This window comes from Taeniopygia guttata, chromosome 1A, assembly GCF_048771995.1.
Source record: "Taeniopygia guttata chromosome 1A, bTaeGut7.mat, whole genome shotgun sequence".
Taxonomy (NCBI): domain Eukaryota; kingdom Metazoa; phylum Chordata; class Aves; order Passeriformes; family Estrildidae; genus Taeniopygia; species Taeniopygia guttata.
This window is the reverse complement of record NC_133025.1, coordinates 40,706,827-40,728,985: the sequence shown is the minus strand read 5'-3', so window position 1 is coordinate 40,728,985 and position 22,159 is coordinate 40,706,827. Positions and strand designations below refer to the sequence as shown.

The following is a 22,159-nucleotide window of genomic DNA, read 5'->3' as shown; positions in this document are numbered from 1 at the left end:
AGATTCATAGATTTCACTAGGCAAATTTAATTTAACGTTTTCAGAAAAGCTAATATAAATTCCTGTAACAATTGTACTTAATCTCTCTGGAAAATGTCCCCCTCTTTACACTTCAGAAACTGCATTTGCTAAAAGAGATGAGTCTGTATAAAACCAACCCTTTTCCATCCCCTGTTTTCCTTCCTTACATCCTTAGGCAGCCCTCGAGGTGCACACTGGGCACAAGAGCAGTGGTGCCCAGTACAAATACCAGCTGACTTGGCACAGTGTCCCTCAGTCTAGCAGAGCTTTACTCTAGGAATGGTGCAGGTTCACTGAATGGCCTTCAGAGCAGCTGCCAGCAGTCATTTCTGGCACATGACAAAAGGAGATGTGTGCCATGCAAAAGCCTTTTGCTATGTTTCAAGGGATTAAAGAATAAGGACTGGAAGAATGTGGCACAGGGACAGACTTGCCTATGAAAGAGAAAAATCTCATTTATGATTATTTAATAGATTAGAAAGAACACTGGTGTGACTTCCCTTCCAGCACTGTTCTAGAATGACATAATATGTCAATCATAATATCCTGCCCTTAGCACAAAGAAATATGGGGACAATATATTATAGATATGCAAAATATGGAAATCGAAGCCATTTGAAAAATTATTTAAAAATAATTTCCAGGAATTATTCTGAATCACTATTTTCAGTAGCTTATAGACATCAAAAAAGAATCAGCAACAGCTTTCGATCTGTAACTGGAGAGAAATTAAAAAAGAGCAAAAGAGCATTAATGATTTACCTGCCTTTTCTTTGTCTATTGATATGAAAAATTACTCTGGGGGAGAGAAACTTAAACTGAAGAAAAATTTCTGAGAGGGCAGAAAAAGGTGATTTCAATTTCAGTACATTTGTGGCAATTTGCATAAAGCAGGGATCTTTCTTTCAGCCTTCTCAAAAAAAAAAAAAAAAAAAAGGGGAGACAAAGTAATTTTTGTCTATTCATTATTTGATCAGTTTGGTTTGTATTGTTCCCACTCCTGTATCACAAGCAGAAACTCTTCAGTAAGAAATCACTTCTTTCTAAGAGATGAGACAAGAACTAGAATTGTTATTATCTGAGGAGAATATTATTTTTCATATAGTGTAAGCAATGCAATATATAAATGTCAAACATTAAAACCAAATTATATATTTATTATTTTTCAATGACTAGGATGAGACTTCTGTAGATTTGTAATATTTTGAGCTTTTTTTCCCTTTTTCCCTTTTTTTTTTTTTAGTGTGCACTGGCACAGCCTCATGATAAATGGCCAGACATGAGGCTATTACTAGCTGATACTGTAAGAATCTTTACTCCCTACAATGCTTAGTGCTGAGATGATTTTCCTTGCTGGAAGCCTGAGGATGCATCAATTTAGACATGAGTTCTGCTTTTCCAAATTATTCTCTGATTTTGTTTCTTTTGGCAGTTTGACATGGTCTCTTTGTTGTGCAATTATTATTGTTATTATAATATAATTGTAATCATCATCATCATTTATAATTTAACAGCTTTATTATAGCTGTGTTAAATTCCCCACAGTCTAAGCAAATACACCACTGACCATCATTTATGTCTACAATAATAAAAGAAGTTATCATTTCAGCAATTTTCTTGCCTATTTGTAAATGGAGTTTTATGCTATCTACTCAGGTTTCATTTTGTCCTGAAGACTATAGTGTGCTTTAGTATGTGGAGGAATCACAGAAGCAATCTATCTGTCTATTCAAATTTTGTATTTAACAGGTAACATCACTAAGGATTTAATGGCTTTAAGGATTCAAAAGACAGGCTGAATCATTTGTCTTGTTACTGCATCCCTATGCTGTTTTCATTCTAAGATAGGGACATTATAAAAATATAATTTTATGTGAGACTATCATTTCTCATTTCAGCATAGGATAAAAATTTATTGTTTCATTTTATCAGCAGAAGTATAGTGATGTTAATGAGTAGGAAACTGTATGTTATAGGATTGTCCAGGGTTAAGGGATCAACAATTTGCCAAAGGTACTGTGTTCTCTACTCACCTGAAGTTATATCTGTTGGCTCCTGAACCAATGTACTTCCCTTCCCTTCCCTTCCCTTCCCTTCCCTTCCCTTCCCTTCCCTTCCCTTCCCTTCCCTTCCCTTCCCTTCCCTTCCCTTCCCTTCCCTTCCCTTCCCTTCCCTTCCCTTCCCTTCCCTTCCCTTCCCTTCCCTTCCCTTCCCTTCCCTTCCCTTCCCTTCCCTTCCCTTCCCTTCCCTTCCCTTCCCTTCCCTTCCCTTCCCTTCCCTTCCCTTCCCTTCCCTTCCCTTCCCTTCCCTTCCCTTCCCTTCCCTTCCCTTCCCTTCCCTTCCCTTCCCTTCCCTTCCCTTCCCTTCCCTTCCCTTCCCTTCCCTTCCCTTCCCTTCCCTTCCCTTCCCTTCCCTTCCCTTCCCTTCCCTTCCCTTCCCTTCCCTTCCCTTCCCTTCCCTTCCCTTCCCTTCCCTTCCCTTCCCTTCCCTTCCCTTCCCTTTCCTTTTAAAGCATTTTCTTCTGCAGTTTGTAGAACAGCTGCTGGGACAGTAAGAAATATGTTCTCATATTCCTAATATGCCACTTATTGTAGCACTCTCCCCTTCTTATATTTGTTCAATAATACTTTGGGAATTAGGGTAATCTGATTTACTTTTGATGAAAACATTGCTGATTCATTGGAGATTCACAGGCAGATTTTCAGCTGGCTATATTCATTCAAATAAGGCATCTTAAGAGATAACACACTTCAAGCTGTGATTTGCCTTCCTTCTATCTGCTCCTTTGCACTTCTTATTTTTTCCCAGATATGAATTTTGATCTACTGTTGAGGGTGTGCTATGAGGATGTGGGTTTACTTGAACATTGGTAACACTGACTAGTAACTATCAGATTCTAAAATACAGATGACTGAATATCATCTTCATTTTAATTGTTGTACAGATAATAGAATAATTTTCCCATTGATCTACACTGGTAGTAATTACCACAGGTATTACTAATAAAGTTGGTGAGATTTGAAAACTGTATTTTCATTTCTTGTCTTTCAGTTTCTCATTTGGATCTCTACTAGGCTTTCTACTAGGAGAATTTTCTTGTCTTTCTTATGAGCCGTTGTGAGATGACTTTGCACTGAAGTTTTCAGTTTCTGCATCTGGTGGCGCAAATGAAAAGTTGTAAGTGTTTTTATTACTTTTTTCATTTCTATTTTTCATATTTAATATTAGGTAATGCAATTGTAGCTTTAGTTCTCTACCGATGTCAGAGATTACATCCAGAGAGTTTCAAATTAGACACCTGGGCAAGAAAAATCTACTGGAAGGGCAGGACAGCACTGGAACAGGGTACCCAAAAAGGTTATGGAATATCCTTGGAGATTTTCAAACTTTGGCTAGACAAAACCACAGCTGACCTCTCCTAATGTTAGTTATAGCCCAATTCCATGTAGGAATTGACCTGCATGAATCCCATTGACCACCACCTCAACCAGCACTTCTATCTTGGAAGTGGAAATGCTGTGACTCCATAAAACAGCCACCATCACAAAGGGCTGTACATAAGAATAACCTTCCTGGAGAATTAGTGCGTTTGGACTTGATGATTTTCAGGAACTGCTCAATATCACACCAACACCCTGTGATTTAAAGGGATGATAAAGAAGCTGGTCACTTTTCTTATGTAATTGACACTGTATAGAAAAGCGTATTACAAAATTAGAGCCTCATTTTCATAGCTTATTTTAGTCTGACAAGGAGTTGCACCTATTTTTGCTCTGGACTGTTTGCAAATTACATAGTTGCATCCTTGTGACCTGAGTCACACAGCACAGTCTAGGCAGGACAAACAAGGAATTCAACCTAGGTGTTTTTCAGGCAGTCTTTAAACCTCATACATCACTCCATTATCATCAAATGATGGTTCATGGTCAGCCTTTTGTTACTGGCATGTATTAATTGAATTATAACCAGTATCTTTTTCTATGTAAATTCATTGTTTCCTCTTTGCCATAGGCAAATGTGTTACTCTTGCTACACCTCATCATAACTGAATAGGTTATTACAGAGTACAGTACAGTTCTTCTGTTCTTGTATTTTCATATTTCACTAAGGCAAACTGACTCACTAACAAAATTATTTTAACTGTATGGTCTCCTCAAATTTCTTTACCAGTCAGTGGTCCTTGATGTCTTATTGCGGTTCATCAGTGAATGTAGAAAAAGAATAATTTCCTTTTTATATTTTTCTAATGCTGTTAAATCAAAAATGTTGACAGGCTAAACTTGAAATACTTCTTACAGTAATCTGCAGCAAACGGTGTGGTTGTTAATTTATAGAATGACTGTATAAAATGAAGATGTGTGGGAAGTGATCATGCCCTCTTCCTTTCCAATATTTATTTTAACCTATGTGTTTGGGACTTGCTTACATTAAATTAAATGGTATCAAAACTTCTGTCCCAAATATCGAGGACTGAGTGAACCTTTTCTTTGGTTAAGAGATATTTTCTTTTTATCTTCCATGTTACACTGCCTTGTATTTCTTGGATTATTTTTTATTTAGTTAGCTACTATTAACATGGGTTAATTAAATAGAAATAACTCTAAGGCTGAAGAGGCAGCCAGTTTTTTCAAATTAATGTTAGCCTCTGCCAGGTAGATTTTAATGAATTATCCATAAAGCAGCATAAATGGAAATGGGTATCCTGACTCTGCAATGAACGATAGAAGTCATTACACAAGAATAGGTCATGCTAAAGGTCCTTGAAAGACAATAAGCTGTCTCTAATTAATAGTCTGTGACAATGTGGACTTTTACATCCTTGGAAAATTAATTGTATAGCACTAGGAATATTTTGCATTTTTCCTCCTACTTGTCTCATGATGCTTGTCATGCATTTGGTATTTCCATTTTTCTACTGTGATAGGATTCTACCAATCTGCTTCAAATAAAATTTGGATAAAATGACTATATATTTCTAGACTTCTCAAAATCTACAACAATATCTTGACAGGAGTTATCTTACCAAACTTTATTATTGAAAAAATGGAGTAAATGGAAAGAGTTTACCTATTCAGAGTACCTTTGTAAAACACTTAGCATAGATTTGATTACTCTATAATGAGTACCTGTGTAAGCACCATGGATTATATGACTAATGCTTAGGTGACTAAAACCAGAGGATTTATTCTTTCCCAGCAGTTGAAAGTGTTGCTGTTTCTGCTCACAGCACTATCAACCAGCTTCAAGGTACTGTCTTCAGAGCTCAAAATGTGGGAGACAGTGACACAATATTTTATTCTTTGCTTTATGCCTTGTCTAGGTCTGGTACTACATTACTAATCCCAGACTGTCTTTTTGATTACCCTATAAAAACTTTCCCCATCAAAATTCCTCATTAAATATTTGCATCCACCAACAACGGGGTCTCAAATCTCATGATCTCTGTCCCAGACCCCCTCAAATTCACTATCCAATATTTTGTCCCTTCTGTCCATTTCTATAACTCCTTGTAAATCAGGAATTTGTCAGTCCTTCAGTCCTTGAGGTACATCCAGGAGATGCCAAATTTGATGATGTTTCTGGCCTCCGCATACATTTTGTTTGTTGTCAGTACCTTCACATGTGTGCTGCTGATGGTTTGCTTAGAATATTTCCAAAAGTCATAAGGAGTGAGGAGTTTCTGGTGAGACATAAGAAGGACAGTCTGGCGCTCCACTGGAAGTTCCATTGTTGTGAAATACTTTTAGCATTATAGTTTCCATTCTTATGAGAACACTTTCTCCAACATGTTAGAAAAGGAATGTAAGTTTCAAGAGTTGCTGCTTCCTGGAAGACACCATAATATTATTCTTGAGGACACCAAAAACACTGCTGTACAGAACAGTTCTGTCTTGTGTCCAATGTGCTTAACAGATCAGAGCTAAGGTGACAGTGGTGGGTAGGAACACTAATCCTATATAATTATTACTATATTCCTATATATTTTATATATATTATAGTAGGAGGAGGAGTAGGAGTAGTATATATAATTATATAATTATAATCCTATATAATTATATAACTATATAATTGTTGTCATCCCTAGCAAAGTCTCATTTTTTAACCTTGTCTTTCATAGATTAAAAAAATAAAGAAAAAAAGAAAAGCAGCTTTCTTTTAGTCCAGACTAGAATGAAACACCAAGTAATATATTTCACAAACACAAGAAGAATGAAGAAGTTTATTACATCATGTTGGCCTTTTTCACAGTGTTAAATTAAATCACACATTGCTCAGACTTTCTAATTAATAGCATGCTATGTGGAGGAAGTCTTTCAGTAATTAACCTTTCAGTTAATCAAAGCAGGTTTTCTGCTTCTCTTCATCTTAAATCTATTTGATGTTTTTTTTCTCCCTTTATTTCTTAACATTTATTTTGTGGTCTAGATCTTGCCTTTGAAATACTAAGATCAAGTCCCTGATTCACAGCTACCAAAATTTTGAGCTATACTGAAAACTGAGCTCACATATCACCTGCAGATTTTCTTTTCCTTTTCCACAATGTTTCAAATTCTTAAGCATTTCATAGGTAGTATTTTTTTTCATTGTATTCTATAAAAATATGGAGTTATTTACAAAGAAAGTGCTGTACAAATAGGAGGTTTACAAGCCAATATAAAAGTATTTGAAAGTATAAAGAAGGCAGGTAAAAATCTGTGAAAGAATTGTCTGTTTAATAAAGTTATTTTTAAAAGTGCAAACTCTGTGAAAAATATCGCTTTCTCCAGCAAAGAGCAATTTTTTTTTCTCTCTTGTATCCACTTAAGGAAGTAGAAAAATGTATTTCAACTTGACTACATGGAAGAGACTAATTGCAAAACAGTCAGCCTAAGTGATCTGTTAGTTGATGTTTTATCAATATTTTTGCTGAATTATTTAGATATTCATGCATGTGTGTTTCCATATTTTTAGCTTACATAAACTTAGAAAAGACTACAAATAATCTTCTAAAGAGAGAGTGTGTAGTGACAGGAGTAGGGGAAATGGATTCAAACTGAAATAGGGAAAGTTTTAGATTAGATATTAGGAAGAAATTCTTTACTGTAAAGTTGGTGAGGCATTGGATGAGATTGACAGAGAAGCTGTGGATGCCCCATCCCTGGAAATGTTCAAAGCCATATTGGATGGAACTCTGAGTAGCCTAGTCTACTGGAAGGTATGCCTTCCCATGGTACACCGCCATGGGAGCTTGGGACTAGATGATTTCTAAGCCATTCTGTGATCTAATTACTGAAATATTTTACATTTGTGCACTTCTTTATAAGCCATTGCACACTCTAAGCCAGTATAAAAACACAAATTGCATTGTCATGTAGTTTAACAGAAACAACAAGCAATACAAAATCACTGTGTACTTACTGAGCTACAGAACAAGAAACACTCATGCAAAATAAAAAACAGAAAAATGCAGGTAATGTATAATATGCAATTTATTTCTAATCATCTTCATTTCTGTAGCTAGACTAAAAAATAACTAGGCTCTTTAGTGCACACAAACTTGCTGGAATACCCTTATTTTAGGCAGCAAACCAACTTTTCAAGTATCATGTTAAAATATTGACAGAGCTCAGTGGAATCACAGAGAGATGCTATTTCATTTAATGATATTACAAGGTTATATCATGTTGATGTTATAGGATTTGTACAGTCAGAGGTTGACAGAATATTAAAAGCCTAGGCTGATATCTACAGTCCAGATATATTAGAAAGTGAAGCAGAAAATGTTAGTTTTATAGTACAGTCTCAATGGTGATTAGAGCTTCGATAGTATAAAAATGTTATTAATATTGAAAATCTTATATTTCTCCTAAGTCCAAGTATAAAAATTATACTGCATACGTCCTGAGCAGCTATTAGATACTATGTCATACTGAGAGCTGATGGCACCTAAAAAGCATTCTGGCTTTTTGTTTCATGTTCTGGAAGTCACCAGGAAGAATGAAAAGCAATCACATCTTTTTCCATGTAACTTCACAGCTGTTCTTGAAGTGTCTACTTCTAAAACTCATGGTGAAGCATTAAAAATATCCCAAGCACAAACATGCAGAAATTTTGCCAGCAAAGAATTCTAAAAATGTTCTAGTACATAATCCCCTCTTACTACCATATTAATTTCAATCAAGGATTGACAACTATGAAAGCCAGAATTTTAGGCTTTTCCCCTTCATTATTCTTCCTGTTCTTATTATCTGCATTAAGGATTCATATAAAATTAACAACTGTAAACTTAAAACAAAAGAAGCCAACTATCTGCCTGATTTTCCACTTACAGTCAATTCAGTCATTTTCCTCTAATTTACTACCGTTATATATTTGAGTCTCATATTGGCAATATACAAACAGCAAGTTGCTCTATGCTTGCTTGGCTTCATTTGCAGATATGTTTAGTCCCACTTCCCTAATCCACAGACAGAAGAACCCGTGATAAAAGTTCGTTGCTAAATATTTACATTTGAAAAATATTGATCATCAGCAATACTGTGAATAATTTATTTCCCAAGGACATTGTGCCTGCAGTTGATGAAGATGCATCTATGGTCTTTAGAGCTTCCATTAAAAAGCATATTCTCACACAGCTTGCAGCCAGAAAGCAGGGCTTCAGCATGCAGGAACATATCACTTGTTCCAGAAGGCAAACATTGTAAATAATGAATGCTCCCCTTCTTCCTCCTTTCCTTACCTTTTATATCTGACCTGACATCATATGGTACAGAGTATCCCTTTGATCAGTTTGGGTCAGCTGGCCTATTTGTGTCCTTTCCCAGCATTTTTCCCACCCCCATCCTACTGAATGTTGAGAGACAGCCTTGGTGCTGTGCCAGTGCTGCTCAGCAGTAGCCAAAAGGAAAAAAAACAAAATCTGGTGTATTATCAGCACCTTTCTAGCTACCAATGCAAAAAACAGTACTGTGAGAGCTGCTGTGGGAAGATGAACTCCATCTCAGCCAGACCCAGTACGTAGGTTGAATACCCCATAATGCGTGGAAATGAAACAGCTCTCTGACTTACTGTCCTGCTATTCATAAAACTTATTCCACCTAAAATAAGTTCCCCCATTAACACAATTTAAAGGCATGGGTCCACTGTGACTGTTAAGCTCTTCAATGGGTATCTCTTTCAACTTACATATATCCTGCAGTAATGCAATAGGTACCTACTGTGTGGCATGCAGCTAATAGTCTGTCTGCTGTGTGCTGTACTGTGATGAATCTATTGAATGGACACTCCAGAAACAGCAAAACCATGTTCTGGATAAAGCCAGGGGGGGAAGCTGCAGAGTCAGATACCTGGAGTCAGAGAACTGATTTGTGAAATACACAAAGGGAGCTATCTTGGGATAGACAACCACACTTGAGATTTTAATGGAGGGAAACTTGTAGCAGTCTACTGCAGACAAGATGTACCAGCTATAGTGCCATAGACGGGCATGATGGAGAATGTGGCCTTGTGTTATTGTAGAATTAAGACATTTCTGAGGATAGGTGTAAGTCTGTACTATAGTTTCATGTTTTGGAGATAGAGACGGTGGCTTATTGATTGTGTGCTGTGCTTTAAAAGGAAGCAAAAAGAAATTACTAAGGTAATGTTAAAGGAATTCCTCCCTTTGTGTAACTGGGTATGATATCTCAGGCTGTTTTTGTAGCCAGTGAATAGAAATGAGCATTTTAGGGGCACAGCTCATCTGATGTACTTTAGAAAATAGTATTTTAGTGAGATGAATCAGGGTTTAGAAATACTTTTCTTCATTGGCTACAAAGGAGACTAAGTGTGACTAGCTTAGGTGTCTGTGTTTGGCCAAGAAATATAATTTTAAAAAAACAATGAAGCACAACTCCAAGTAGTTCTCAAACAATGGGACATTGATATATCCAATAGATATATCACCCAACAATCAGTAGTGGAGCAGTGGCCTGAAAGTATCACCTCAGGAACTTTGTGCATCTGTCAATAAAGTTATTATGTGTTCTTCTGTTGTAGTCATTCCTAAAAGTCTTATTTGAAAAGATGCCATGTCCCTTTTCCTTGAGGTTCACTAAATCTATTCACATTGTAATTCATTAGAAAAACATAAGGTACTGAGATTTTATGAGCATTTCCAACAGTTTTTCTTGCCAATGTTGAGTTAGACTTTTGCTTTCACCGAGCTCTCACTGGTGGTGAGAAGCCTCTACAAAAGGTGATTCAGAAGGATATGGCAAGGTTGGTGTTCTAAAGGAACCAGTCTGAGCAAAGTGGAACACGTCATTACATAAGACTCACCATTAAAATTATTTCTGCATTTCAGAGGTATTTAAAAATAAGAGAGCTAGTGTACCTACAAGGGGCAAATCTAAGAAGTGATGAAAAATATAAAATAAACAGGAAATTATTTTTAACTTTCCATGGAGATTTTATTTCTGTTCTTTTTATTTTTACTTTAAGATACTCTGGATATTCTGCTTGCTTTTCTTCTTACTAAAAATGCTACACTTTGTTCCTAGTACCCAGGTCCAACTAAAAGTTTAATTTATTAGTTGGTCTTGTTTGAACTTCACTTGCAAAGAAATGTATTTTCTAGTGAGAAACAATTTTATAGTACTTTCTTTTCCCCAAACTCTAAAATTCTCTTTTCTTTCCAAACAAAACTGTAGCTGCTGGCATTACAATGCTGGCATTGTAAAAATGAGATCAAACAGATGTTGAAAGTGCACATTTAGATTTATTGATCTTATTTTTGACCATATAGTGAGAAATTCCTTCCTGTCCATGTATTGAATTTAATTGAAATAACAGGTTTATTTATTAATCTTATTTTTATATATTGATATTATTTAAGATACATGAAAGAGTCTTCAGTCACTAATGTGAAAAAATATTTCAGAGCTTCTTCAGAGGAAAAGTGGATTGGAAGTTTACCTTAAAACACTCAAGAAGAAGCCATCAAATATATTTATTAAAGATTTATTCACCCTCTGCTACTAGGCTTTGATTATTTAATAATTTATTTGGAAAAATAAGGAATTTAGAAATATATTTTTGTATTAGAAACCTTGATAACTAGTAGTATTTTATTGCCATGACTTGAGTTTATTTATAATAACTGAAATATAGATTAGTGGAAAAAGTAATTCAAGCCTTTATTGATCATCAGGTTTGACACGTGGTAAGGATAAAAAATCTATTTGGCACACCTGATAAGCTGGTTATATCATCCAGCTATTTTGTTGATGTTTTTTTCTTCAGTTTTGCCCTGTTTCATTTTCAAGAAAGACAAGGGGGAAAGTTTTTTGTTTAGGTTACAAAATTATCCCTGTCACAACCTAACACATACCACCAAACATAATGCTACAAAAACATAAATTTAACCTAGAAGTAAAATGAATTAAACATCTCCTAGAAAAATGGGAAACCAATCTGCTGCAAGACAGAGGTAGTAACACCTTCTCCTCCTCCACTATCCCTTTGAATAATGGTGCATCATTTCAATGAAATCAGGCTTCAGCTGCTCACTGAATAGTAGAGATTTCCACAGGCACAGGATTTGGAAAGATGTTCCCTTCTCAAATTGAACTAGTTTTACTTGACAGGTCGCAGAGATAAAGGGTAGCATGGCCGTGCTCACTGAAGGCAGCTTTAGATAAGTCAGTGTGCTTGCAGAGATCCCATGCTACTCAGCTTCATGGATCTGAAATGCCTGTTAGCTTGGCATGAAGCTATTCATCCAAGGTCTCTTTTCACTCTGCCTAGAGCCACTTTTATGAAGTCTGTGGAAAATTTGATCATTAAAGTTGAATTCATCATCCTTGCAGTTGGATGCTGCTAGTGCACCTGGTCTACCCCTCTTTTTTGAAGGATTTATGCACAAGGTCTCTAAACTAATATTAACTCAGAAGGCAAAAGCAGTGCTGATACTGACAACAGAGTTATTTATCCCTCCCACTACATATCCTGCTTAGGATCAAATTGCATTAGTCTACAAGATAACCTTGCAGATTTTAGGTACCTCTAAAATCATCTTCCTTCCTTACACAGTCAACATCAATTAATGTAATTGATCAAGGCCAGATTATTCCATAAATAACCCAGTCCACTCAACAGCAAAAATAATTTTAGTTCTTTCTTGTTAAAAAACAAACTAATGCAATCAAGCCTACCAGGTTTTGAACTCGTGAACAGTTTTGGAAGTATAGGTTGGGTTTCTGCTAGTTAGTCTGGCTGCAAAATCAAAGGAGAAGATGACAAATTTTGGATGCATTTTGTCCACACATTGGATTGCTTCTGTTGAAAAAAAATTATTAAAAAAGTATATTTTGGATGTGGCAATAGATGTAGACACAAAACATTAAAAGAAAAGACTAACAAATACAGCATTTTGTAAAGAATTTTTTTTTCATCTTATATATATATATTATTCATCAAAATTTACTGAAGTATTGTTGGTCCCACACATACACATAGTTTTCTAAGCCTTCTCTAAAAACGAGTTATTTTATTGACCAGGAAGTTGATGTCTGGGTGCTCGTTGGAAAGTCTTAATGAAAATTTTGTCTTATAAACAAATTAGTAATATGGCCAGTGAAAAAAAAATTCTTGGCATTTAATTTTCTAATCTATTTTACTTTATTTCCCAGGGGCACCATGACCTTCACAGATACATGGCTTTGTGCAAATATCCAATTATATGGTAGAATCTCACGAGTTGGACAGTTGGTCCTTAAAAGTTAGCCAACTTTCTAAATGGACTTTTTTTCCTCTTCTGAAAAAGTTAAACCTAGTCTTCTGAGTAGATGTTAAAGGACTCAACCATGCCATTAATTTAAAAAATGTAATAAAAATATTTGGAAGTTACCATATTAAAAAAATTACTTTTTTGATCTTTGCAGTGTTCCCCAGATTCATATCATTATCTAAGCTTTGTGAAGCAAATATGTAAGGAAGACAGGTAAAACCATATTTCAATACTTGACATAGATCCTTTATATCCGACACCAAGGGTATCTCCTCAGAAGTGAATACTTATCACAAAAAATGGCACTCATTCCTAATCAGATAAAATCTCTCAGGGTTGTGTATCTCTGGTGCTGCCTTCTTACAAGCCACAAACACTGTAAAGGAAGATAAGGATGGAGAATTATTGTCAGAACTCGGTAAGAACCCCCCTTTAGGGTTAATGTTACATTAAATAATAGGTTGAAATTAGTCACATATATATGCAAATGTATGGAGGCTCTTCGGGTTTTTTTAGGTGAGGCCTTTTGCTCCACATCAGGTTTACAAATGACTAAATGATTGTAGATGACACAAAACTGGGAGGAGTGGCTGATATGACACACAACCGTGCTGCAACTGAAAGGGACCTTGACAGGCTGGAGAATTGGGCTGACAGGAACCTCAGGTGTCAACAAGGAGAAGTTCAAAATCCTGCACTAATAACAACCCCTTATACCAATATATGCTGGGCACCACCCAGCTGGAAAGCAGCTTAACAGAAGAGGACCTGGCAGCCACAGCTGACATGAATTTGAAGAAGAGCCAGTAATGTGCCCTTGCAGCAAAGACTGTGGGGAAATAACAAAATTGGCAAGGAGTATTGTAAACACGCACAAGTGACTTACAGCTGGGGTGTCAAAGAACACATATATCATATTAATTGCTTTTTAGCCTTGTGTGTTTGACAAGCAGAACATCTGTGTTTAGATAATATAGGCCTGTGATAGGCTTAGAGACACCCTATCAAACACTCTGGAGATTTATTCTCTGCTGCAAGAAAGATCAAGCAGTGTGGTAAATTATGCCTGTGCAAACCCCTGATACACAGGCAAAACCAGCAGGTTCAGGGACCCTCTAGCATGGACCAAGCTCTACAGTGCCTGCATCTCTCTTTGTGTTCCTGGGTGCTGTTTTGAGGATCCCCAGTTGGTGGATAACAAAAATTAATGTACTCTGTGCATCTTGTTGATAATTTTATGTTTGTTCCTGCATCCTGCCTGTGCTGACTCACATAAAGGTAAAAGGCATCCTGGGCTCCTCAGACAAAGCACTGCCAGCAGGTCAAGGGTTGTGCTGTACTTGGCTCTGGTGAGGCCACTCCTAGAGTGTTGTACTCTGTTCCCAGCTCCCCGGTACAGGAGAGACATGGACATGCCAAACAGTCCAAGGAAGGGACCTGAGGATGTTTAAGGAATTGGAGCATCTTTGCTGTAGGAAAATATTGAGACAGCTGGGACAGTTAAGTCTGGAGAAGATGAGGCTCAGAAGGAATCTTACACTGTATGTGAATATCTGAATGGACAATACAAAGAAAACAGAGCCAGCAGTGCCCAGTGACAGGACAGAGTTAATGGGCACAAATTGTAACACAGGAGGTTCTTCTGAACATCATTTACTGTGAGGATGACAGAATACTGGCACATGCTGCCCAGAGAATGTGTGGGTCTCACTCCTTGCCTATATTCAAAAGCTGTCTGGACACGACCGAGGGCACCTGGTTCCAGGTGGCACTACACAGATGCAGAGAGTGGAACAGATGACTTCTAAAGGTTCCTTTCAGCCTCAACCTTTCTGTAATTTTGCAGTTCTCTGAAAAAGCCACTGACCTCTCTATTGTGTGAGGCTACAGAGTGTGCTGATGAGAAAACCATGAACTGATTTCATCAGAATCTCTTTTCATCAGATGAAACTCTTTTAATCAAGATTAGTCAGCTTTGGTAAAACATTTCTGTTCATTTTCTTTATCCCCAAAAGATGTTTGTCTCTGTCTCAGTGCAATTCTATTAAAAAAGGGTTGTCTGTGGCACTTGACAAGCCCTTAGCTCTAAACCTCGAAGGCTGTGGGACATTGAGGTATAAGTTAACACATGGAGGAAGTGTTGCTGAGACATTAGCTCATATGGTCTCTGACCTGGGTGAAGGGACTGAGAGCTGAAGTATCTTCACATCAGGATGTCCCTCTAGTTTATTCTTGCTGGTCCCTAATAGAATCAAGGAATTTAGTTTATCTGATAGCCTGTATCTTCTCATAAACCCAGTACTCTCATACTGTATAAATGCACTGTGTGACAGCTATTCATTTAAGTTTTGTCTTCTTTTGAATCTATCAATACTTGTGTTCATGTATTCCTTTCATTAATTAATGAGTCAATGGATAAAATCTACTGGGTATATATGTGACTTAATGTCTATCCTCACCTTTCTAAAAAGTCTCTTCTCTGAATGATGCCCAGCACTATTTTCAATGGACTGGATTTCTCCCTGTATTTCTGATGCAGACTTATACCCCACTCCTGTATCTCTAAAAGCTTCTAATCTCAACCTCCCTGGATGTCACAGTTACCTGTTTCTTCCCTCTTCATGCCAGTGCCATTTTTACTCTGCTTTGTCTCTGTAGAGCAGAAATTCAGGGTTATTTCATGTTTCTTCGTTATGTTTTTCTTATCTTCCAGCCTTTTTCCACATGCCATTAACTCTCTGTCTATATCATTTTTCTAAACCTCATATTTTACACTACAATTTACTTGATAAAATATATCCAGTGGTATACAGCCATCCATCCAATGATGGATTAGATAGTGCTCTACCATCTAAGTCAATGCAACATCATATTTCTTAGTCATCTCTTCCCCTTGATTAGACTTGACTCTTCCATGCCAGAAGAAATGCTCTACATTTTGCTCAGACTGTTACAGCCAGAGTTTTGTGACTCCATTTTATATCACTCTAAAGCTGTCAGACAGGAAAGACACTTCATCCACCAACACCTGCTTTGAATTTAAGCTCTTGACTTTTCTGCATTGTTCAGTAACTTGCCTCAGCTGAATCATCAGTTTCCTCCCAAACTCTGATCCCTTTTCCAAAACTGTTTGGATCTGTATGCTACATTAGTGTTTGAAATAATCTCTCACTTTCTGTGAATCAAGGATAATGACACCTTTCAAATTCTTTTCTAAAACCTACTTCTTTTGCCCATCCTTTTATCAGTGTCACTTTTGAGTAATCTGCCTATTAATACATCTTCATTTTTTAACCTCCTGTATCTAGAACTCGGATTTCAGACGATGTAATAATCTTTAAACCATTTATTTGAGCATGTGGAGCCACACAATCTGCTTATGGCTAGTTTAAAACCTGAGCTCCTCTGGATTTCTTAGCTTCATTCTGAGTTAAACTTTCCTTTTCTTCAAACTAGTTTTTATTCCCCTGCTGCCAGTGGCAGTGAACATCCTGCCTGTCAGCCTTAAACATTTTATGTGTACATTCAGGCTTTCAGTAAGGCAGTGAATCTGCCTGGGGTCTATCTGAGCCCCCTGGAACAGCCTATTGTTTACAATTCTCTAGTACAATGCCCTCTGTAGCTCAATTCTACATCACAATTTAGGATTTGTTTTTGTTACTCTTGCATAAGAAAATCATGGTACATGCAAAATGTAATAATAACCATGTAAAAAAATCTGGATTGTTTTGGGGCTTTTCCTTTTTTTTTTGGACCTGTTTCCTTTGTGACTTTATAAAGATAACTGAATGCAATTCTTGAGATAATGTGTGCAGCCTTCCAAAAAACAATGATAATGAAAAAATGAAAAAAAAAGAAATGCCTCGTTTGAAACTATTGAAATAATTTAGTTGCTATTTCTCACAGCCATCAATGCCTCTCTAAATAAGCAACTTTTTTTTTTGAGATGCTGGGGCACAGCACTCAAGCAGACCAGAATATAATACAAAGATGACCTTGTTGCTCCTCCCCTGTACAGCTGTAGATACAAGCAGATTAACTGTACTGGTTAGGTAAATCTAAATCCCTAACTTGTGCAGGCATCCTTAAGGGTAAAGTAACACCACAGGGCCTTTTCATCTGTTTATGGAGGAAATATGTAAAGAAAATAAGTGATAATCTCTAAAAGCAGGACAAAGCACAGATCCCTAGTATTATCAGAATGTGATGAAGAACTAGAATGGATCATATATGAAATGGTTTACCAGAGTGAGTGTACATGAATGTGACCTAGAGAAATGATTCTTCGGATGGCAAAAAAAAAGTATTTTCCCCTGAAAAAAGGAAAATAAGGAAAAAAAAATCTTTATGTCATTTTTTCCTTTTGGGAATCACCATATTGAAATCCAAATTGAAATTTGTTTTAAAATTTTAATAAATTTAAATATTTTAATTTCAATTTTTGGTCTCTTTCATTTGGGATTTACTTTTTTAAAAAAGAAATTTAAAATTCTTCTGAGTGTTGCAAATTCTGCAAGAGAAAACCTCCCAGTATCATGTGAAAATCAATTCTTGACCTTTAACAGAGATTTCACATCTTTGTAGATCCTATAAAGAACAGCATCTACCTACTGTAAAGGCATATCATTGTATTTTTTGGCTCACCACCTCTTCACTGTTTATTGTTTTAAAAAGTCAAAGGAATTACAATTACATATTACCATGTAAAACTGCACATGTAGGTCTGATAGCAGCACATACATGTACATGCAGATCTGTGGTCTTACAAGTTCCCTCTCTAGAGACTGAGGAAAGCAACATATCTCATCTGAAAAGGAAAATATTTATAATTTATGCATGTTTATTAATTATTTTGTTTAACTGTTTAATGCCAGCTTTATGGAACAAATTGCATTTATACCATTCTAATAGCTACTTAATTGTGCATGAATAATGAAGGCATAAAATCTTCAAACAAAGCTGTGCCTTCAGAATTGAATTATGAATTGAAGACATAACCAAAAAAAAAAAAAAGAAAAAAAAAAAGAAAAAAAAAAGGTAAGATTTTCTTTTTTTTTTTTTTTTTTTTTTTTTTTTCTGTTCAAAATGTATGGTTCTGGGCGCGTTCTTAGCCAAAGGCTCACGGCGTAAGGCGGTCAGGCAGCAGCTCCAGCGGAGCCTGGCCGGGGACAGCGGCGAGCAGCAGGCGGGGCTGGCACGGGCGGGGCTGCGCTGCCACCTGGTGCCACCCGCGGTGTCACAGCCTCCGCCGGGACCGCATCCGCCCAGACCGCCGCCTTGGGGCGTTCCTCCCTTCCCTGCCTTTAGCTGATATGGACCTACCAAGAGATCGGATGAACAAACAGCCCCCGCTGGCACGATGTTGTGCTTCCAGATGTTTCCATGTGCAAGCCAGTGATGCAATGGCTTCGTGTGCGACCAGCGCTAGCAGTGAGCGTGACTGTGCTGTGCCCTCCTCTCTCTGTGTACATCAGTTTTAGTCATGACAGCTCCTCTAGCTTCACCTATATAATCCCCTCTATATTTATTCCTAAACCAACACGGGAACGATCTAATACAGTATGTCCAGGAAATACAGTTCTAAGCCCTTCCTCACCCTTGGGGACTTCAGACAGGTGGCTCAGGGCAAAGATGGGGGCCCTGTGTAACACCACAGTCCAGCCAGCAAATATGTCACATACATTCATCCTGTGACTGAGAAAACCACATTTATTTCTTTGTTTCCGAGTTTGTTTGGGGTTTTTTTGTTTGTTTGTTCATTTTTTAAACCCAAGGGAAATGTGATATGCTGACAATGACTGCAAGCACCCTAACCCAGACTAACTGCATTTTCAATAGCCAGGATAGTTAATGCCACTAATATGAGAAGTGTCAGTATTTAAACCATCCAGTCATCCTCTGATTGGTTTTTAAAAGAGTGTAGTGGATTGAAAATCAGTAATTGTACTGTGAGAAGAAGAAGGGAGGGGGCAGGGGAGAAGGGGACCAAAAAAAGAGAATGAAATAAAAATGAAATCCAAATTGTATGTGTAACACAGTCTTTTCTAAAACAGGGGCAACCTCTCGTTTCCACAGCAGCTTGCTGGAATCCTCAGACAACTAGCAACCACTGTGCTGTCACAGTGAGTTGCAGGGGTACAGGGAGGCTTTATGTTTTTAGGCATTCATGCCCCCAGCACCTCCTTCCTCAGGTTTATTTCCAATGTCCTTAGATATTAAGAAAAATTAAATCTTTGGTGTAACTTAAAAAAATATCTACACTAGAGTTTTCAGCTTCAAAATAATCAGGTTTTTGTAATTCAACCCACCCTAAATAAAGACAGACAAAAATGTGTATTGTTACTGTTTCCTTTTTTTTCTTCATGCAACCTGTAAATTGGTTTTATTCTCAACATAGTGAATATAAAAACATTCTCTGCACAATCAGCCCCATTTACTGCAGTTCATTTCAAATCTATAGATTCCTTGCAATTACTAATTGCATTACAAATATTTTATGTACTTACCTCCTGGTTCTCTAGAGTCTAATGGATTCATATTTTATATTGTTAAATGTGTTTATTCAGTTTGGCAAAACAAATATACATTGGATTTTGTGCTTGGTAGGTTTTTTGTTATTAGGACAGAAAATTTTGTATGTGACATGACAAATCATTTATGGAACTCCTAATATGTCCTATTTTGTATCAGTGTAGATGTACACTTTCAAAAATGAAGGCATTTAAGTGCAGGGTTTAACCATTGCATGTGTAGTGGTTTTTAGTGCTTTACACAGGCTAGCTTTAAATTCTTTATTTGTATTTAACTTCTACACATTAAATTCAATTAAAAATCATAAACTGCTGTGGAAAATAATCAAAATATGAGTAAGAACATAATACATAAATAATAAGTTCATAGTCTGGTGTTTTGCTAATAATCCCTCAGAGTTTGGGCAGTGAGATCTTTAATTTAGGGCCAAATCTTTTTCAAACACATACAGTCCTACACAGATTAGTGCTTACAATTTGGTGGACAAGAACAGTATTCATCTTGTTTTCCAGAGTAAAATGACTAAAATGAATATGCAGCATTATGATATGACTAGACAGTCCTCTTTCTTGATCTTGACCAGAAATACTGAGGGGCTTCATGATCTCTGTGTCACCCTTATTTGATTTATCGAATTGGGTTGGTAAGGATTTCCCAATACTCTGCTTAGATGTGTCTGGTTTAAGGTAGACACCCACCTTTCTTCTGAAGACGGAAATAATGCCTCCACTTAGCCTTGGGCCTCTGCACTAGGATACAAAGGTTATACTAAGGGATGTTATGCATTGCTAGTGCTTTTTTGCTTCAGAGAAGGTACTTTATTTGTGCCTGACGGACAGAATTCTTCTATTGGTAACAACACTGAGTAACACAGTAATTTCCTCCTTGCCTGTTGACCTGGCCTGTCATTGAGCGGAGACACAGACACATGGGGGAGCAATGCCCAGAATCATCTCTAGCCACCAAGCTGGGATCTGACAGTGAAGCATATCAAATTAAACTGTTGATGCACTCCTGCCACAGCATGCCCACTTTAAAATGGATATGACAGGGGCTATGTGTTTTTTTCTTTACTGACACCAAAAAAAAAAAAAGAAGGAAGCTTAGTTTATAGTTAAAATTGTATATTAAACCTGAAGATGACAATCATTACGTGAAATTAATTCTGCCTAAAAGTTCAGTCTATGTATGTTTGAAGGGATTTGATAACATCTGAAGGTAAGTTTAGTTGTTGCCATGCTTATCAGGTGGAGCATTCTTGTAATACTGTGGTTTTATTCATAGGTGACACTACCGTATGCAGTTCTTCACGAGACACAACTTGAAATATTGTGATAAAATGAGATGCTTGCGGAAACGATCAGCAGTGTCGTTCTTAGGAATCCTTGTTGTTTGCTTGCTGTTCATGAACTTGTACATTGAGGATAGTTATGTTTTGGTAAGTTGTGAAGAAGTGATCCTGGAACAACACAACAGTAAAACACCCCTAGTAAAATGGTGAATTGTTGAGGATAAACAACATCTGAACTATTTGTGTGAGCTGGGAGCTTGTTTTTCAGTATATACTGCAAATCTCACCTCTGAATACTGCATTAAATGCTATTATAGAAATAAAACTATTTTTAAAAATTACACCCATTCTATCTACTTTAAGCACCTTGGATAAATAATTTTGTTTTAGTGAGTTTATTTTGTGTTTTTCCTACTTTTTGTAACTCAGATTTTATTCTGATAGGTTCAGTGCTACAGCATTAAAATTAGACAAATGAAGCCTAATGTAAGTTTTTGATTTTGAAAAAAGTTGTGGAAATATTTACATTAGGAATTTCAACAAATAAACTACTGACAACATAGCATAACTCTACAGTTTATGTGTAACCTAGAGGTGTTTCAGTGCTGAATGCCAAGTGAGCCCTGGAGACTTGATTAATGGATTGAATTTCCAGTTCTTTGGAGATTGGACTGGGCCCAGTAAAAAACATAATGGTTGAAAATTGAATCTTGCAAATAGTGAAATGACTAAACAGAATTTGTTATATTGTGATATGACTAGATAGTCTGTCTTTATCTTGAATTGAATAGGAACAGTGTGGATTTTCCAATATTTTGAATGGTGAATTCTGATCTCATTTGCATCTGAAAAGAAAGATAATAGTACGTCAAAAAGTGTAATACACAAATAGTAAAATCCTTACATTATTTATCAGAACCATATATACAGTCATAATTATTTTAATTTAAAATATTATAATTATAAAGTTACTTATAACAGTACTTTAAAGATTTAAAATATTAAAATTATGCTAGCACCTTTTTCAGCCATTGAAATGACAGCCCATTCTTGTAGCATGTTACTCCATTACAGACATATTTCTTTGTCTGACACAAAGGCTTTACAGTTTTTTATTTATTTAACATTTCTTGGTTATGATTAAATTTGACCTGGCTTATCACTTTTTTTTTCTAGTGGCATTTTCCCTAACATTTCTTCTCTGTTCACTAATTGCTTCAAAGTCCCCCAGATGTTTCTGAAAGTGCTTTTATTATCACTGCTAATGGTGTTCCTCTTGGCTTGTTTTTGAAATCTAGTCCTGTCCTATTTTCCAGCTCCCCAGATGGCTCCATGTCTTATTCTTAATTTCTCTTTCCCTGCCCACCACCCCCTCCACCCCACTTTTATAAATTCACTGTCTTTCATTGCTTCTCTCATCACAGTTCTGGCATGTTTGCATTCATGCAGCTCTCAGCCAAGTCTCTTGCCAAGTCTCCTGAGAGTTCTTCCCAGGTCTCTTGATACCTTTATGGTCCATCAAGTGTTTTTCAAGTGTGTTAGGATGTTGACTTTTCAGCTTATTTATT

The 22,159-nt window shown here is 36.7% G+C and overlaps 1 protein-coding gene across 39 annotated transcripts in view; it reads left to right on the top strand.

The window, feature by feature from the left end:
- The window catches only part of MGAT4C (MGAT4 family member C), a 325,269-nt gene that overhangs the window by 286,857 nt on the left and 16,253 nt on the right, over nucleotides 1-22,159 (top strand). For 34 of the 39 annotated variants that reach the window (XM_072923178.1, XM_072923175.1, XM_072923176.1 and 31 more), the window contains 2 exons: nucleotides 3,073-3,198; nucleotides 20,585-20,738. In XM_072923178.1, the coding sequence (XP_072779279.1) occupies nucleotides 20,598-20,738 (141 nt within the window). In that variant the 5' untranslated portion in view covers nucleotides 3,073-3,198; nucleotides 20,585-20,597. Of the gene's footprint in view, nucleotides 1-1,677; nucleotides 1,771-3,072; nucleotides 3,199-17,880; nucleotides 19,709-20,584; nucleotides 20,739-22,159 lie in introns of those variants that run through there. The other 5 variants (XM_072923148.1, XR_012053467.1, XR_012053466.1 and 2 more) reach the window with 5 other exon arrangements.